This window comes from Pimephales promelas, chromosome 3, assembly GCF_988280905.1.
Source record: "Pimephales promelas chromosome 3, fPimPro1.hap1.1, whole genome shotgun sequence".
NCBI lineage: Eukaryota > Metazoa > Chordata > Actinopteri > Cypriniformes > Leuciscidae > Pimephales > Pimephales promelas.
The window spans coordinates 8190346-8206884 of NC_142771.1; the positions used below are offsets into that span (position 1 = coordinate 8190346).

General features: G+C 42.5%; 1 protein-coding gene across 5 annotated transcripts in view; it reads left to right on the plus strand.

The window, feature by feature from the left end:
* The first annotated feature begins 2995 nt into the window (after positions 1–2995).
* The window catches only part of LOC120476242 (interferon-induced very large GTPase 1), a 41718-nt gene continuing 28174 nt past the window's right edge, over positions 2996–16539 (plus strand). For 3 of the 5 annotated variants that reach the window (XM_089129279.1, XM_039667235.2, XM_089129278.1), the window contains exons 1-2: positions 2996–3094; positions 3194–3250. In XM_089129279.1, the coding sequence (XP_088985405.1) occupies positions 3082–3094; positions 3194–3250 (70 nt within the window). In that variant the 5' untranslated portion in view covers positions 2996–3081. The remainder of the gene's footprint in view (positions 3095–3193; positions 3251–16539) is intronic. The other 2 variants (XM_089129276.1, XM_089129277.1) reach the window with 1 other exon arrangement.

Here is a 16539-nt window from a genome sequence, read left to right on the forward strand (position 1 = left end):
GGCTTCAATATTCCACATTTTTAAAACAGACCTCTTCTCAATATCTTGTCAGGCTTGTCAATAATTGCAGCTGCTCTTATAGACATCTTTCCTTCCTTGACCTCAGCGACCTCATCTCCTCAAGGGGTGTTTTGCCCCGGGTTGTCTTCCTGGTGTATTATCTTGGCATGATGGCTTTTCTACAATGTTTATGACATTAAAAAAATAAAACATATGTAATGTAATATTACATTAAAATATTTTTAAGACTAAACTTAACTTGTGCCTCATGTCTCACTTTACCCCATAGTATTTGTCTCACTTTTTACCCCACTGCCACATTTTAGCAAAAAACGATCTCTCTTAGTAATTCAGGATACTCTTCAGCTATCATCATCACATGGTTTTATATGTTAATAGTTCATCAACTTGTATGATATGATTTTTTCTACCTGAATCAATTTGCTTTACCACAACAGTTGATTAAGTTGACAGCAAGAAAATTTACTTTTACATGCAAAAAACATATTTTTGTGACCGTGGGCCATGAGCTCCTCTCCTTTATGGCCTTGGGGAAATGGAATGGGCTTAAAAACATAATGGTCACACAGCCACAATTGTGTTTTGTTGACCAGATACAGGGGGTGTCTCACATTACCCATGTCTCACATTGCCCCGCTCTCCCCTAAACGTCAGCGTCCGAATTCACTCACTTCATCTCGTTCACTCCTTGCAAATATTGTGCACTCAAATGCCATACACTATAGACTCCTTTTCAGTTGGTAAACATGGTGACGTTTTTTGTGGGCAGAGCTTAGGTGGAGGCAGAACGATCCCTCTGGCCGCTTCACTAATGCTAGTTAGCATGTATTGTTAGCTTGTTTTTTAACAATGACTGGAGAAAATCCGATATTATCTTAATGTGTAAGGTCACTCAGTGTCCAGGACCGCGATTGTTATTTCCAAAAGTTATCTTTAACAGACGGAACCAGATTGGCCGACCTGTAGCCGCCTACACGCTCATTCAATGCATAGACGATCTGACAGGATTAACGTACGTTACCTCGGTTGAGTGGCCTGACTTCTACATCTACCTTATAGAAAAACTGATCGTAAAGAGAAACTGAGGGCATATAAATCTTTAGATGCCTATATGGTCCTGTACAAGACTTGTGTGTATGATCCGCAGTTCTGCCGAGCCAGCGCCGAGACCACGACAATGTAAAGAGTGAAATTACAGTGCGATTTTAATGATGTGAATATTTTCTAGAAATAAAAGTTCCAGATACAGCATATTCATTTTTCATCAATTCTTGCACCAAACAACAACAAGATGACATTTAATAATAGTAACAATTATTTAAGCTCCTTATTATGTAGCCAAATCTGTGCTGGTTTGTATTGGCCGCCTCCAGTTTTCACTTTGTTTTGCCTCCAGCTAGCGTCGTGACGTAACTGACGTCGGCGCAAAAGGGGTCTAATAGTGAATGAGTGAACGAGTGAGCGGTTTCAGATACAGCTTTAACAGTGCATTTCGAGTCGTACAGTAATGCCTACAGAGTCAGCGTGCTTTATAGAGATGGACCAGGGATAGTTTAGTAGTTTAATTACGGTTATTATAACGTATTTGTCATCTGCTTGTACACGTATCCATTATCTATTAATAGTCTACAAGTCGGACCAGGTCCGAATGATGATCAAACATATACTGATGAGTTTAATAAAGTTTATTGTACATCACACAAAAGATGAAGTGTCAGTTTTACTTCAGAAAATCACCGTAAGAGCTGAGTAAACAGTAAGTTATAAGAAGTGCGCAAGTTGAGGGAGCGTTCCTGGGCGGACGTTAGTCAAAAAACTGTTCTACTGACGTCATTAAAGAAGGAAGTAGAGGGATGTAGTCAAAACAGGCCGTTCGATGTGCAGTAGGCTACTTCTGTTAAATAAAATATCTCGCTTGGCATTGAACTTTGAGCTTTATAATTTTACAGATATTATTTATACTCTAACAACAACATTACACACTAACTAAAGTTTGAAACATGGGATCACGAAGAAGGAGACCTTTAAAAATAAACTCTGCCTCTCTCTTCTATTTGTTCTTCGATTATCCTAATACCAATGCACAGTTTTCACCAGTTCATAATTTTAAAAACAATGGTGGGAGAGTCAGACAGGATTCAGGTACCATATTTATTTTAAAGAAATTCACTTAAAAATATTTAAATATGTAAAACCTACAGCGTCATGCATGGGTTCAGTCAGCTGCTGTTGCTGAGTTATGACAGTTTCAAGGTTTTCTTAAGGAGTTTAAAAGCAGTTTCTCTAACTTTGACTTAGGAAGTGTAGCTTGAACTTTTCCTTCTGAAGTACACCTGTGTAACGTCACTGACTCCGCCCACACATACAGATCTCTTCCTGCTCTCAAGAAGGCAACGGGGAATTCAGCATAAGGAAGACTATAGGTATGATACATACTTTCTTATACATATCTCTGCATGTAATAAGACATTTACGTATGAAATGCACTAAAACATGAGCTTATTTTAACCATGAATGTAAGAAACTGTGAGAATGCAGGTACATTAGAGAGTTTCACTTTCATTTCTGTTACAGAACCGTATCAGAAACAAATCTGCGTATTAAAAGACTGTTTAGTGTTGAGATGTATGAATATTTGCTGATGTGTAATTAAGTTCAATCTTTTCTATGTAATTCAGAGTTTGGCATATTCCTATCCTATATGAGAGTGAGTCAGTGTGTGTTTGTTCAGTGGGAATCAAATCAGTGACACATATTGGGCAGGTTTTCAGGAAGCTTTATGGTCTTCTAGTTGAGATTCCCTGTTCAACCTTGTTAAATAGAAAACCGAACCGCAACAACATGCACAAACTACAGAACAGGATAGAGCTTTAAATTGTCTAGACTAATGAAAATTGACTGTTTGTTTGGAAATCTCTAAAATCTCTCACAGGACGAGATCTCAATCTCAGGACTGGGATGAATCTCTTACAGGATGATGATCAGACAGATGTGAGAAACCAGAGAAGATGATTGACTGAAGAATAAAGAAAGATTCAGAGGAGAAAACAGAATATCAACATGTCGACCGCTGGTGAGAATCAGAGAAAGTTTCAAATAATTAATCAAGAATATTTTCACACAATTACTGTGAATGAGTCAAAAATAATGCAAGACTTGTGTTTCATTACAGTGATTGTTGCTCACAATCCTCCTCGCAGGAGAAACAGCAAAACCGAACCTCCTATGAGTAAGTCTTTATCTACATAAATGCATGAAGAGTGTTTAGAAATTATGGGCAATTTACCCCTATCAAAACAAGTGGCACCTTCCGTCCTCAGTGTTTCGTCGACTAGCCCACGACCAGTGTTGGGAGTAACGCATTACAAAAGTAATACATTACAGTAACATATTACTTTTTGCTGTAACGCAGTAGTGTAAAGCATTACTAATCAATTTTCAGTAATATTTTACTCTTTACATGTTCAGTGAGGCTTGTATTACAGTTGTATTACAGTGAGGCTTGACGTTTAGTTTTAATTGTAAAAAAAAAAAAATACAGCAAGATCGTGAGACATTAACGAATGGAAAATGCAAGTAGGCTAAGTTACCTGTTCGTGGTCAGTCAATAGCCACGTGTGGTGTCCAGTTTGTAAATAAAGGCTGATATATCTGTATAGCGATTTATTTTCTACAGGAGTGCGGTGAGGCATGATTTCGGCCTCTGTGCTCGCGCTGGTCAGTGGAAAAGCGCCTAATGGGTGAGGATGGCATGAAGAAGACCACATTCGTGAGATGGACGTATGCACATTAGGCTATTCGTTCTGTGTTTTCTTTTTGAACAGTTAGGCTAGGTGGTACTTGTAATGTTTTCCTCACGCAATCATGTTTTTGATGCGGTGGTGACGTGTTCATGTAGTAATGGCGATAATAAAGCTCCTAAAAGCTGATGAAAAAGCAAAGATTATGAATATGTCAAATATGCCTATAGCAAGGAGACTTGAATTGTTTAGTAATAAAGATGAAGTTGACGATGCTGACTCGCAATCTTCGCAGTAGGCTAGTGAATGCGAAATGCACGTTTCATTTCATAAGCAGAGAGCAGTCTGTTTTCTTTTGTTTTGAATTGTTCTGTTTACAAGTAGACATTTCAGTATAGATATATTTTTCAGGTCTGTGGAGTAGGCTATACTTATACGCTGAGTTTCGGTATAGCCAATTGGCTATTTATGAGACGCGCACCAGCACGCCCCCGCGGCTTATCTAATATTGTCTGCTTTTACTTCTTAAAGGCAACAGACTGTGAAAGTTTTAAAGCAGTCTTTTAGTGCCAGTTCAGAATTACAAAAAATATATATTGCCTCCTATTTTTTTGTCACGCATGAATGTGTGTCTTTTCCCTAATATTAAAAATAATGTCTGGAGTCATTTAAGGAAGTAGCCTATATACGTTTCAAAACATTATGTATTTTCTGAGAATTTTTATTTCAAGTTTTGACTGCAATGTCATGTCCATAATGCTGGACTTCCCCAATTTTAAATAATTTATCCTCAACTAGTTTTGTGGTGTAGGTCTACGTATTTTATAATGTTAACTTCAAATAGTACTAATAGACTAATTTAAAGATAAGGTAGCATTGGATCTGGACGGTAAGGAGAATAACGCTGGGAGTTGGAAGAGGTGTGTCACGATTCTGTAGGTTCGTGGATCTGAGTGCGGCGAATCGCGATTTCATATTGCATATCGTTAGAAGCCCCAAAGTTAAGTTCTACTTCTGTAGTTATTTTGGTGAAAGTAACTCAAAAGTAATACATGAGTAATGTAACGCATTACAATTCTGAGACAGTAATATTGTAAGGTAATGAATTACTTTTAAATAACAGTAGCCATGTTTCCATCGACACGTTTTTATCCGAATAAAGTGATATCGAATGAAAAAAGCCTTATGGAAACAGTAAAATTCGATGAAATTTCATGAAAATCGACTCAAATGAAATACGTTCGGTCTCATCGAATTTTCTCTTGATCGATATACGGCTAATGCGATAAAAGCTGATGGAAACGTTATTTGCCGAATAAATAATGAATTGCGATTAAGTTTTATGCCCTTTTATGGTTGCAACACGTCAGAAGACGAGTTCATTTCCGGCCAGTCTGTTTGCGCACACATGGCGGATGTCAACAAAGACAGATGTAAGTGGACAAAGCAAAAAGATGCTTCAACCATAGGGTTTCCGTGAACCACGATCTCCCAGAACTGATGGAGCCCTCGTTCCCACACCACAGTCACCTCCGCTGTCGTCGGGCATACGTGCATCGTCATCATCATAGCAATGTTTATAGCATCGTTGTTTTCTTAGGTTAGTTTTGCTTGTTTTTACGTGGCTTGGTTGAATTGTAATGTAGAATGTGGTCTGTTATTTCTAGTTAACAGACTGCGGCGCTGCTAGTATAACACACCGTTGCCATGGACGCAGTTCAGAGACGGAACAGACTATTTTCTTTAGCAGAAGCAATACTCGTTTTTAAATCAATAAACTCGTCTTTAAGTCAATGTTTTGTGTCAAATTATTGATTTATTTATTTATTTGGTTGATTTATATGTAATAAGCAGGATAATATATAGCGAGGCGGTTGTTATAGCGAATACAACAACCGTCTCGCATACATTATCCCATTCATATGTCGCTATCAGCTGGCACATAAGCATTATTAGCCTTCAACTTGTGAAATATTGATAATTTTTTGGTAGATGGCGCGATCCGTTTTGTCTAAAAAAACTTTGTTCGCAAAAGTTTGCTTGAATGTTGTTCGATTCAGTGCGAAAATAAATGGAAACACCTTAAAATGTCTCAAATCAATTCGATATACCAATTTGATCGCAAAACAGCATGTGACGTCATTACGTACAGGTTTTTATTCGCTTTAAAGCCGTTGGATGGAAACACACTTTCACCAGCTTTATCCGCATGAGTTTTTTAACCGAATTTCAGATAATTCGATTGACAAGTGGATGGAAACATGGCTAGTAACAAGTAATGCCTAATGTATTACAGTTTGGTAGTAACTTGCACAACACTGCCCACGACACCTCAAGAGGGCTCGACAGTGACCCTGGCGTCCCAGAGTCACCCCCCTCCGTCCCCCACTCAACCCAGCCCAGCTTACTGACCCCTACAGAGACCTAACCACGATCACGCGCAACACAACCATACGCGCCGACCCGTTTGATAATGGTGGTCAAGCCCCACTGGTGCATAATAAAGCAGTTTCAGTGGCAAACGGTTCCATGTGGCATACCACGTACCGCAAACCACAATATCTGGCCAACCACCGTCATTCAAACAATATACACAGGAACATAATGTACAAACAGACTCTTCAAGAATTCTACGAAACCGTAGCATGGCGGCCTGTACATAGCCAGCTAGAATCTTTCCGTCTCAACCACAGCCAGTTGCTGCTCCTTTCTGCTGCTTCAGATAAGTTGTTAACCATGAGACGCAACTCTTGGCCACTGAATCCGACGTTTTTGAGGAACCGGATTGTAGAATGTGCCACAAAACCTCGACAACCCACTTCCACTGGATAAACCTGGACTCTCCATCCTCGCTGCTCTGCCTCAGTGGCCAGATGAGCATACCACAATTTCTTCCTCTCATATGCTTCATCTACTGCATCCTCCCATGGCACTGTAAGCTCTATCAGCTGAACAATGCGTGCTAATCCAAACCACAAAACAATATCTGGTCGTAGGTTAGTGGTAGCAATCTCAGGTGGAAAAATAAGCCATTGATCAAGATCAGCCAGCATCTTCCAGTCCCTAGCAGTTTCCAGTTGTCCTGGGTGAGAATTGGTGTTAACACCTTTTCTTGGTGGTTGCTAGCCTGGGCGGGAATATTGTCTTCTGCGTGTAATGTTTAGCAGGCTGCAACTTATTGGTCATACTACGCTTGCCCTCCAATGCTAAAGCCAAACATCGCAGTACTTGGTCGTGGCACCAAGTAAACCGACCCTGGCTAAGACCCACCTTACATCCTGTCAGAATGTGCCTTAATGTGACAGGTGATGAACACAAAGGACAAGAGGGATCCTCTCCTACCCAGAGGTTTAGGTTCTGTGGTGATGGGAGGACATCATATGTTGACCTCATAAGGAAACTGATCCTACTCTCTTCCATTGACCAAAGGTCTTGCCAGACCAACTTGCATTGTTCCACACTCTCCCATCTCATCCACTCTCCCTGCTTGGCCTGGGAAATGGCCTTTATACACCTCATCCTCTCCTCCTGCTTTTGCACCTCGTTGACTACCAGCTTCCTCCTTTGAGCTGGGCCTGCCTTGTGCCATTTAGGAGGAGCTACACTAAGCCCAAAACCCCCTCTTCCATGCTGTACCTGTCCCACAATATCCCCAATTTGAAGGGAAGCCTTTGCCTGTACTACAGATTTCTCTGCTGACCACTTCCTACCAGTTTTTAACACAGGTGCTGCCTCCCTTACACATTTGTCACGTGACTCTACTAAGGTCATTTCCAGCCTGAACGTGGCACACTTAAACTCCTCGGTTAAAGCAGAGACTGGCAGCTGCAATATTCCTTTACTATAAAGTCCCACTATACTGAGGCAGCATGGAACTCCCAACCATTTCATGATGTATGAACTTTAGGGGTGGGCGATATAGCCTGAAAATTATATCACGATATTTCAAGAATATTTGCGATAATGATATTTATCACGATATAGAAAAAATATATATGAAACAATGTTTTATTGGTGATTGCAGCTGGCTGGCAGCAGCATTAGTGCTAAAAAAAAGTATAACATAACTCCTTATCATTTTATTTTAACAATAACTACAGTAATACATTAACAATAACTTCAGAAGCCTGCACAATATTGTCACCTAATAAAATTTACCTAAACTTTGAAGTACAAAAAATTTAAACAAACAGCGGCAATCCAAACAAACCTTCAAAATGTAACAGTTGCCTTGCATAGTTTTTGGATTAGCATCAAATGAGGTATACAATACCTAATTTATACAATAATTGTATAAAATCGGAACATTTAGGGAAAAAAAACATTTAGTGGGGAATAAATAAGAGACAATTGTAACACTAAATCTGATAAAACTTTACACATTGCTCTTTGTATTGTACATTCATGAAAAAAAAAACAAGGTAACAACTCAAAAGGATTAATTATTATATAGCCTAGTCTACTATAAAATTGAGGCATGTTTAAAATGTATAGCACAGCTGTTTAATGAGGCAGCAACATATGATCGATAGGACAGAACAAAGGCTATTAATAATCTTTCATTGCGCAAAAGTATTATGATATGAAAGGCTCCAATATATCGCACAGCGCTTATGCGCATCCCGAGCGCTGAATGATGCGCTTGAAGCAACACGGAGTCACAGCGCGCACGCGCAGCGCGTCGAATACTCCGCACTGAACAGTTCAAAGCACAAAGGAAATAAATTTTGATGCGTAGCGTCGTGTATAATATACAGCATCAAGCTATGCAATCGTTTATTGAGTCCTTTCTTTTAACAGTTTTACATTTCAGTTACTGTGCGCGTGATGAACAATAGTGCTCTGACTCTAGTGTTTTGCTCTAACAGACACCCGTCCGGTAGAAAGTAACATGATGATTTAGTTAACGTTACAGCAATAAAGTCCAGCAAGATAAAGTTGTGTTATGCGAAACCATATACCTTTTATTTACAAATATAATAATAGTAACATTGAATCATCTTAGAAAGAGTTTAATAGTGTTGACTGTTGTACCCGAACTGCGGAAACTCTGAAGGAAGATTAGGCGAATGCAAAATGTACGCTAGTAGGGAAGTGGTGAAACGAGTTTTCATGCATATTTGACAAAAAAAAAAAAAATTGTGTTGTTGGAGATCTGACCTTTTGTACTCAAACAACTTCCATACTATTGAAGTAGCGCCCATTTTAGGAACTAAATCTTGATCTGATCCGGAGGATGACATGCTGCTGTGTTGTTGTGCACGCGCTAAGTAACGTAAATACGCCATACGTCATCATATCATCAATATCGCGATATGACAATTTTTTATCATGTAAAATTTTATACCGGTATTATCGTGGACGGTATGATATGGCACAGCCCTAATGAACTTATTAACGCTTCCAGCTTGTCCACTATTGTCAAAGAAACCTCATACACAGCTAGTGGCCACTGCAACCTCGGCAGCAGAACAAACTGAAAGCACCAAAGTTTTAGCTTGCCTGGTAGAGCACAGCTGTTTATGCTCTTCAACCCTTCCACTGCTTGCCGTCTAACTTCTCCCCCTCAAACTGTGTCCCTTAGATCCCCATCGTACCATCTCCCAAGACTCTTCACTGGCTTCTCAGAAACTGTTGGTATTGCCTCACCATTAATGAAGAATGTTTTATCTACTACCTTTCCTTTAACTATCAAGATACTCCTTGATTTAGAGGGCTTAAATTACATTCATGCCCATTCGATATTATCTTTTTAACTTCCCCACTAACCGATTAGTGCAGGCTACAGTTGTTGTCATGTCATCCATGTATGCTCTGACTGGTGGTAGTCACATCCCAGAAGCCACCTACTACTCATCTTGATGCCCTAATGATTACTTCCATTGCCATAGTAAAAGCCAGTGGAGAAATGGTGCATTCTGCCATTATTCCGACCTCTATGCGTTGCCATGCAGTGCTGAATTTTGGAGTTGAGAAACTAAATTGCAGATCTCCAAAGTAGGCTTTCACTAAATTTGTTATTGACATTGGTACTCTGAAAAAATCAAATGCTGCCCACAGAAGCTCATGTGGCACTGATCCATATGCGTTAGCCAAATCCAGGAATGTCACATGGAGATCCTTCCTCTCCTTTTTTGCTGACTGAATTTGTTACCAGATAACATTGATATTTTCTAAGCATCCTGAGAACCCTGGAATGCCCGCTTTTTGAATTGAAGTGTCAATGAAGCCATTCTTCAATAGGTAGGTGGACAAGCTCTGGACAATAATGCTGAAGAAAATCTTACCTTCAACATTTAATAGTGAAATAGGACGAAACTGACTGATGCTTGTAGCATCTTTTTCTTTAGGTATAAAGACTCCACCTGCTCTGCGCCATGCTCTGGGCACAATCTGTTTTTCCCATGCCACTTTCATCAATTTCCACAAAATTTGCAGAACTCCTGAAGCATTTTTATACACTCTGTACGGAACTCCATTAGGCCCTGGAGATGATGAAGCCCTTGTCTTTCTCACAGCCTGCTCTACCTCTTTCCACTTAGGTGCACAGACCTCCATTTGGTATTCTGGTCAGTTGATGGGTGGTATGTCTGATGGAATTGACATAGGCTCATGCCTTTTTGCATCTGTATGCGTTTCCTCCAAATATCTCTCTAGCTCAACCCTAGATGTTTCTAACGTGCCATTCTTCTCACTGGTGAATAAATTCTTTACGAATTTGAATGGGTCTTTAATAGAAATTAGCCCTCGCACGTTCCTTCTTTTTGTAGCGTTTCCGTAGGCGCTCAGCTCTGCGTAATGTTGCAAGCTTGTCTTTTATGGCCCTTTGTAAGAGATTGAGTCCCTCCTTCTGGCTTTGTTCTGCTCTTTTCCATTGCTTCCTCAGCTGTCTCCTTTCTCTAACTAACCCTTAAATTTTCTGCTGCCGTCTAGACATTACAGGAGTTGTTTGTACTTTCTCCTTCTTTTTTCCACACCAAACCTCTCACTTCCATAAGTGTAAATGATGTCCCCAAATTTATTCAGCTTCTTTTCAACTGTACCAGTTAATCTTTCAAATCTTGCAAAGCATAGATCTGTTTACCATGTCCCATGCAGCTTTTTCACAAGCTCTTGGCCATCTAACTCCAGGCCTATGCCTGTTGAGGTTCTTTTCTCTCTTATGGTGGTTAGTCTGAACGGGTTCACAAGTATGAATATGTTCACCACTATCTGTGCAAGCCCTCCTGTCCTCTATAGCTGCTTTCCGACCGGAGGGACTTTTGCAGTTCCTAGAACCTAACGTTCCTATAACCTTTTTTTTCTTGTGTTCCGACAGGACTAAATTTGGGATTTTTTAGTTCCTCAGACCTTAGTTCCTATAACACTTTCAGTACCTAGTCTAGAGCGAGGACTTTTTTATTTCCCTTTCCCTAGGTCTACGTTGATTGGTTCAACAACTTATAAGTCATACCCACTGTCAACACGGAACTTGTAGCGCGCTGTCCGCCGTACGCTGTGTTTTTGCAAAACATTACAACGAGGATTAAGACAAACATAATGCATTCAACCAGCTGATTGCTAATAATAGCTAAATTTACCCGTCGTTTTGTTTGCCTCCTGCACTCTGCTATTTTATCTTCTTCCATCATATTACTTAATATCATATTACGCTGGAGCCTTCGTCTTCTGTGTTTCTCTGTAACTTACAGAACTCAAGCATAATCTTTAAACGCCGCCGTTCGTTCTCCGTTAATTAATGTCCCGGCAAGGCAGAACAGGAACATTGCAATAATAGCCTCCTCCATGCTGGTTTGTTGTTGTGGCTGCGCTACGTCTAGTGATAAAGACCGTCGCCGTGCTTGCGTTACTCCTCCTACCAGTTCCTATGGCCACTTGGCCAGTGCGAACGCAAGCAGCAAAACCGAGTTTGGGGGAGAGTAGTTCTTAGAAGTGTTTAGAAGTAGACAGTTCCTATAACTAAGTTCCTGTAACTACTTGGTCGGAAAGCGGCGTATGACAGGGGTGCTGATATCCTGCGAGCTTTGATTTGCTTCCTGTCGCCGGATTTCATTCGACTGACTTGACTGACTTCATAAGAAGTACTGATCAATGCGAGGCCCTTGTCCCTTCTCCCTCAAGCATTTCATTTTCCCTTGATGAACTTTCAAACCCCTGACCGTTGTCACCTTGCTCCAGCCACAGACACAAACTTGGAGTTCAATGACTTTACTAACTGCAAGACTTGAGCTAGTCTTCCTCTCCATACTCATATCCATTTCCATTCCTAAGTCGTTAACCATGTTGTCCAACACTGAGTCATCTTCCGCCCCCGCTCTCGCAGACTCTAGGGGTATTTTCCTCTTTAATTTCTCAGAAGCCTTGGGCGGGTGTCTCCAGCATCCTGTAAACATGGAACTAGATACTGCCGACAAGGCTAGCTAACCCTTACCAGCCCCATTGGGGACTTCAAGTAATTAACCCCTTATTAGACCACACCCACCATTTAGGCAAGTGGGGCATCAATGACATACTCAAAATAAAATGGTTGCTGCTCATAAATCATTCTGAAAAGACACAAAATACACATGTATTTAGAAACAAAATAAATAAATAAATAAAATATACTCTTGGGACCTTGAATTATTTAAACAAATTATATTATGGAATAGAATAACTGCAAAGTAAAATCCATGGTGTTAAAATAATATACTTTAAATGGGAACCACCAGCAGGGTGTTAAAAGTAACACTGAAGCAGTAAATTAAGCCATTAATTGAGTGATGATTGAGCATTGAAGACGCCTAGTGATAAAAAGCAGAATCACTGAAGAAAAGAGAATACAAGAACTACATCTGACTTCCGGAGATGAAATCATCTGAACATAAAAGACGACATTAAATCTGTGAAGATCTCAGTAGAGGAGGATTAATCAACTCCACAAACAGCATTACCAGCATCACATATTACGGACCAGTTATTGATAATTAATAGAGGTGTAGATGTTGATGTTTATTGGAAATAATAGGTTTTGTAAAATCACCATTATGGTGATCAGTGTTTCCTGTAGTTGGGCAGCTTGACCAAAGTCAGACCAGTGTTTACCAAAACACAAATGTTGTTACAAAAGAAGCCAGAAACTAGGATGATCAAGTGATATAGTTTTAAGTGATATGATTCACTAATCCATCACTGACTAAAATGTTTGTGTTAACAGATTATTTTCACAAACAATAATTTCTTGCCACAAATCAATTTTGTAAATTGTGATTTTTAAAATACATATGAATCTCAACAATAGTGACATGCTTCAAGCAGCAAGGCATGCTGGGAGTCACCATATTATAAAACTAATGGCTCCAAGCATGCACTTCTACATTAAGTGTGTCACCATTGTTGAGATTTATATGTTAATTCTTGATGTTAGTGTGTGTCAGTTTTTTTTCTCACAAGGTATTTAGAAATTAAAATTTAGAATGTTTGATCTGTGGCAAAATAATATATATATATATATATATGGTTAAAAATAAGATTAATAACAAGTGACCTCTTTTGGTCAGTGATGACTTTTATCATACACTTTATGTTGATGAAATATATATCGCCTGATCAGCTTTGTTAAGGTTTTCTTTTGCAACGAATTGTGTTTTGGTAAACACTGTTTCAAAGACAACCACTGACAAAAAATATATATAAAGAGTCAAACTGCCCAACTAAAGGAAACACTGATCACCAAAATGGTACATTTTCCATGAAACAGCAACATCTAAAACTCTCAATAATAATTCTCAATAATAAATAAGTTAATTCTCAATAATAACTTCTGTATATGAATGACAGAAATGAGGTCAAACTGGTGTTGAACCTATATCTGAACATATATCTGAACCTATATGCTCCGCTTCACCGGTCTTTATGTTTAGGGTGAAAGCTCATGTGATTGCCGCCGGCTCGGGATAAATTTGTGTAGGACAGTTGTGCCGTGTGCCAGCTGCTTTGACGCTATTATCAGGTTAACTGACTTGTAATGTGTGAAATATCTCACAACCTCCCGAGTGTCCGAACTCGCACCCTGTACGCCCGCCATTAGCTTCAAAGATCACAGCCACAGATTATTGTTGTTCCAACATTCACGGGCTAGCAACTTCTTTGAACCTGGTCCATCCATCCATCCATCCATCCATCTTCTTCGGCTCATCCGGGGCCGGGTCGCGGGGGCCCTCTCCCTAGACACTTCCACCATCTCTTCTGGGGGGACACCAAGGCGTTCCCAGGCCAGCTGGGAGACATAGTCTCTCCAGCGTGTCCTAGGTCTTCCCCGGGGCCTCCGCCCAGTGGGACGTGTCCAGAACACCTCCCCAGGGAGGCGTCCAGGAGGCATCCGGAACAGATGCCCGAGCCACCTCAGCTGACCTCTCTCGATGTGGAGGAGCAGCGGCTCTATTCTGAGCTCCTCCCGAGTGACCGAGCTTCTCCCCCTATCTCTAAGGGATCACCCAGCCACCCTGCGGAGAAAGCTCATTTCGGCCGCCTGTATCCAGGATCTTGTCCTTTTGGTCGTGACCCAAAGCTCATGACCATAGGTGAGAGTAGGAACGTAGATTGACCGGTAAATCGAGAGCTTTGCCTTACGGCTCAGCTCCTTCTTTACCACAACAGACCGGTACATCGAACGCATTGCTGCAGAAGCTGCACCGATCCGTCTGTCAATCTCCCATTCCATCGTTCCCTCACTTGTAACCAAAACCCCAAGATACTTAAACTCCTCCACTTGAGGAAGGATCTCTCCACCAACCTGAAGTGAGCAAGCCACCCTTTTCCGGCTGAGGACCATGGCCTCGGATTTGGAGGTGCTGATTTTCATCCCAGCCGCTTCACACTCGGCTGCAAACCATCTCAGTGCATGCTGAAGGTCCTCGTGTGAAGGGGCCAACACGACAATATCATCCGCACAGAGCAGAGACGAAATCGTGTGGTCCCCAAACCTGACACCAGCCGGCCCCTGGCTGCGCCTAGAAATTCTGTCCATAAAAATTATGAACAGAATCAGCGACAAAGGGCAGCCCTGCCGGAGACCAACATGCACCGGGAAGAAGTCTGACTTACTACCGGCAATGCGAACCAAGCTCCTGCTTCGGTCATACAGGGACCGGACAGCCCTTAACAAAAGACCCCGGACCCCATATTCCCGGAGCACCCTCCACAGGCCGCCTTGGGGGACACGGTCAAATGCCTTCTCCAAATCCACAAAACACATGTGGACTGGTTGGGCAAACTCCCATGAGCCCTCCAGCACCCTGTAGAGAGTATAGAGCTGGTCCACTGTTCCACAGCCTGGAAGAAAACCACACTGTTCCTCCTGAATCCAAGGTTCCACTATCGACCGTATTCTCCTCTCCAGTACCCTGGCATAAACTTTCCCAGGGAGGCTGAGAAGTGTGATCCCCCTGTAGTTGGAACACACCCTCCGGTCCCCCTTCTTAAAAAGAGGAACCACCACCCATCCCAGAGCCACTGTCCCCGACCGCCACACGAAGCTGCAGAGGCGTGTCAACCAAGACAGCCCCACAACATCCAGAGACTTGAGGTATTCAGGGCGAATCTCATCCACCCTCGGTGCCTTGCCCCCGAGGAGTTTTTTGACGAGTCCACCTCTGAGCCCCCAGCCTCTGCTTCCTCAATAGAAGACGTGATGGCGGGATTGAGGACATTCTCGAAGTATTCCTTCCGCCGCCCGACGACATCCCGAGTTGAGGTCAACAGCCGCCCACCCCTACTGTGAACAGCATTGGTAGGGGACTGTTTCCCTCTCCTGAGGCGCCAGACAGTTTGCCAGAATCTCTTCGAGGTCAGCCGATAGTCCTTCTCCATGTCCTCACCATTCCTCCCAATCACGCCCCTCCAGGTGTCACTGTCGTTGCCCACGTGAGCGTTGAAGTCCCCCAGTAGAACGACGGAGTCCCCAGTCGGAGCACTTTCCAGCACTCCTCCCAGAGACCCCAAGAAGGCCGGGTACTCTGCACTGCCGTTTGGCCCGTAGGCAGACACGACAGTGAGAGATCTATCCCCGACCCGTAGGCGCAGGGAAACGACCCTCTCGTTCACCGGGGTAAACTCCAAAACGTTAACCAACGGCTGAGCTGGGAGGCTATAAGCAAACCCACACCAGCCCGTCGCCTCTCACCAGGGGCAACTCCAGAGTGGTGAGGAGTCCATCCTCTCTCAAGGAGTGTGGTTTCAGAGCCAAGCCATGCGTAGAGGTGATCCCGACTATCTCTAGTCGGAACCTCTCAACCTCACGCACAATCTCAGGCTCCTTCCCTGCCAGCGAGGTGAAATTCCACGTCCCTAAGGCTAGTTTCCGTGTCCAGGGATCGGGTCGCCGAGGCCCCTGCCTTCGACTGCTGCCCAATCCACTCTGCACCGGCCCCTTACGGCTCCTCCTGCAGGTGGTGAGCCCACGGGAAGGCGGTCCCACGTCGCTCCTTCGGGCTGAGCCCGGCCGGACCCCGTGGGGAGAGGCCAGGCCACCAGGCGCTCGCATATAAGCCCCAACCCCGGGCCTGGCTCCAGGGTGGGGCCCCGGCTGCACCATACCGGGCGACGTCACGGTCCTTGAATTTATTTATTTCATAAGGGGTTTTTGAACCGCTCTTGGTCTGACCCGTCACCTAGGACCTGTTTGCCTTGGGAGACCCTACCAGGGGCATATAGCCCCAGACAACATAGCTCCTAGGGTCACTCGGGTACTCAAACCCCTCCACCACGTTAAGGTGGCAGTTCATGGAGGGGAGTCACT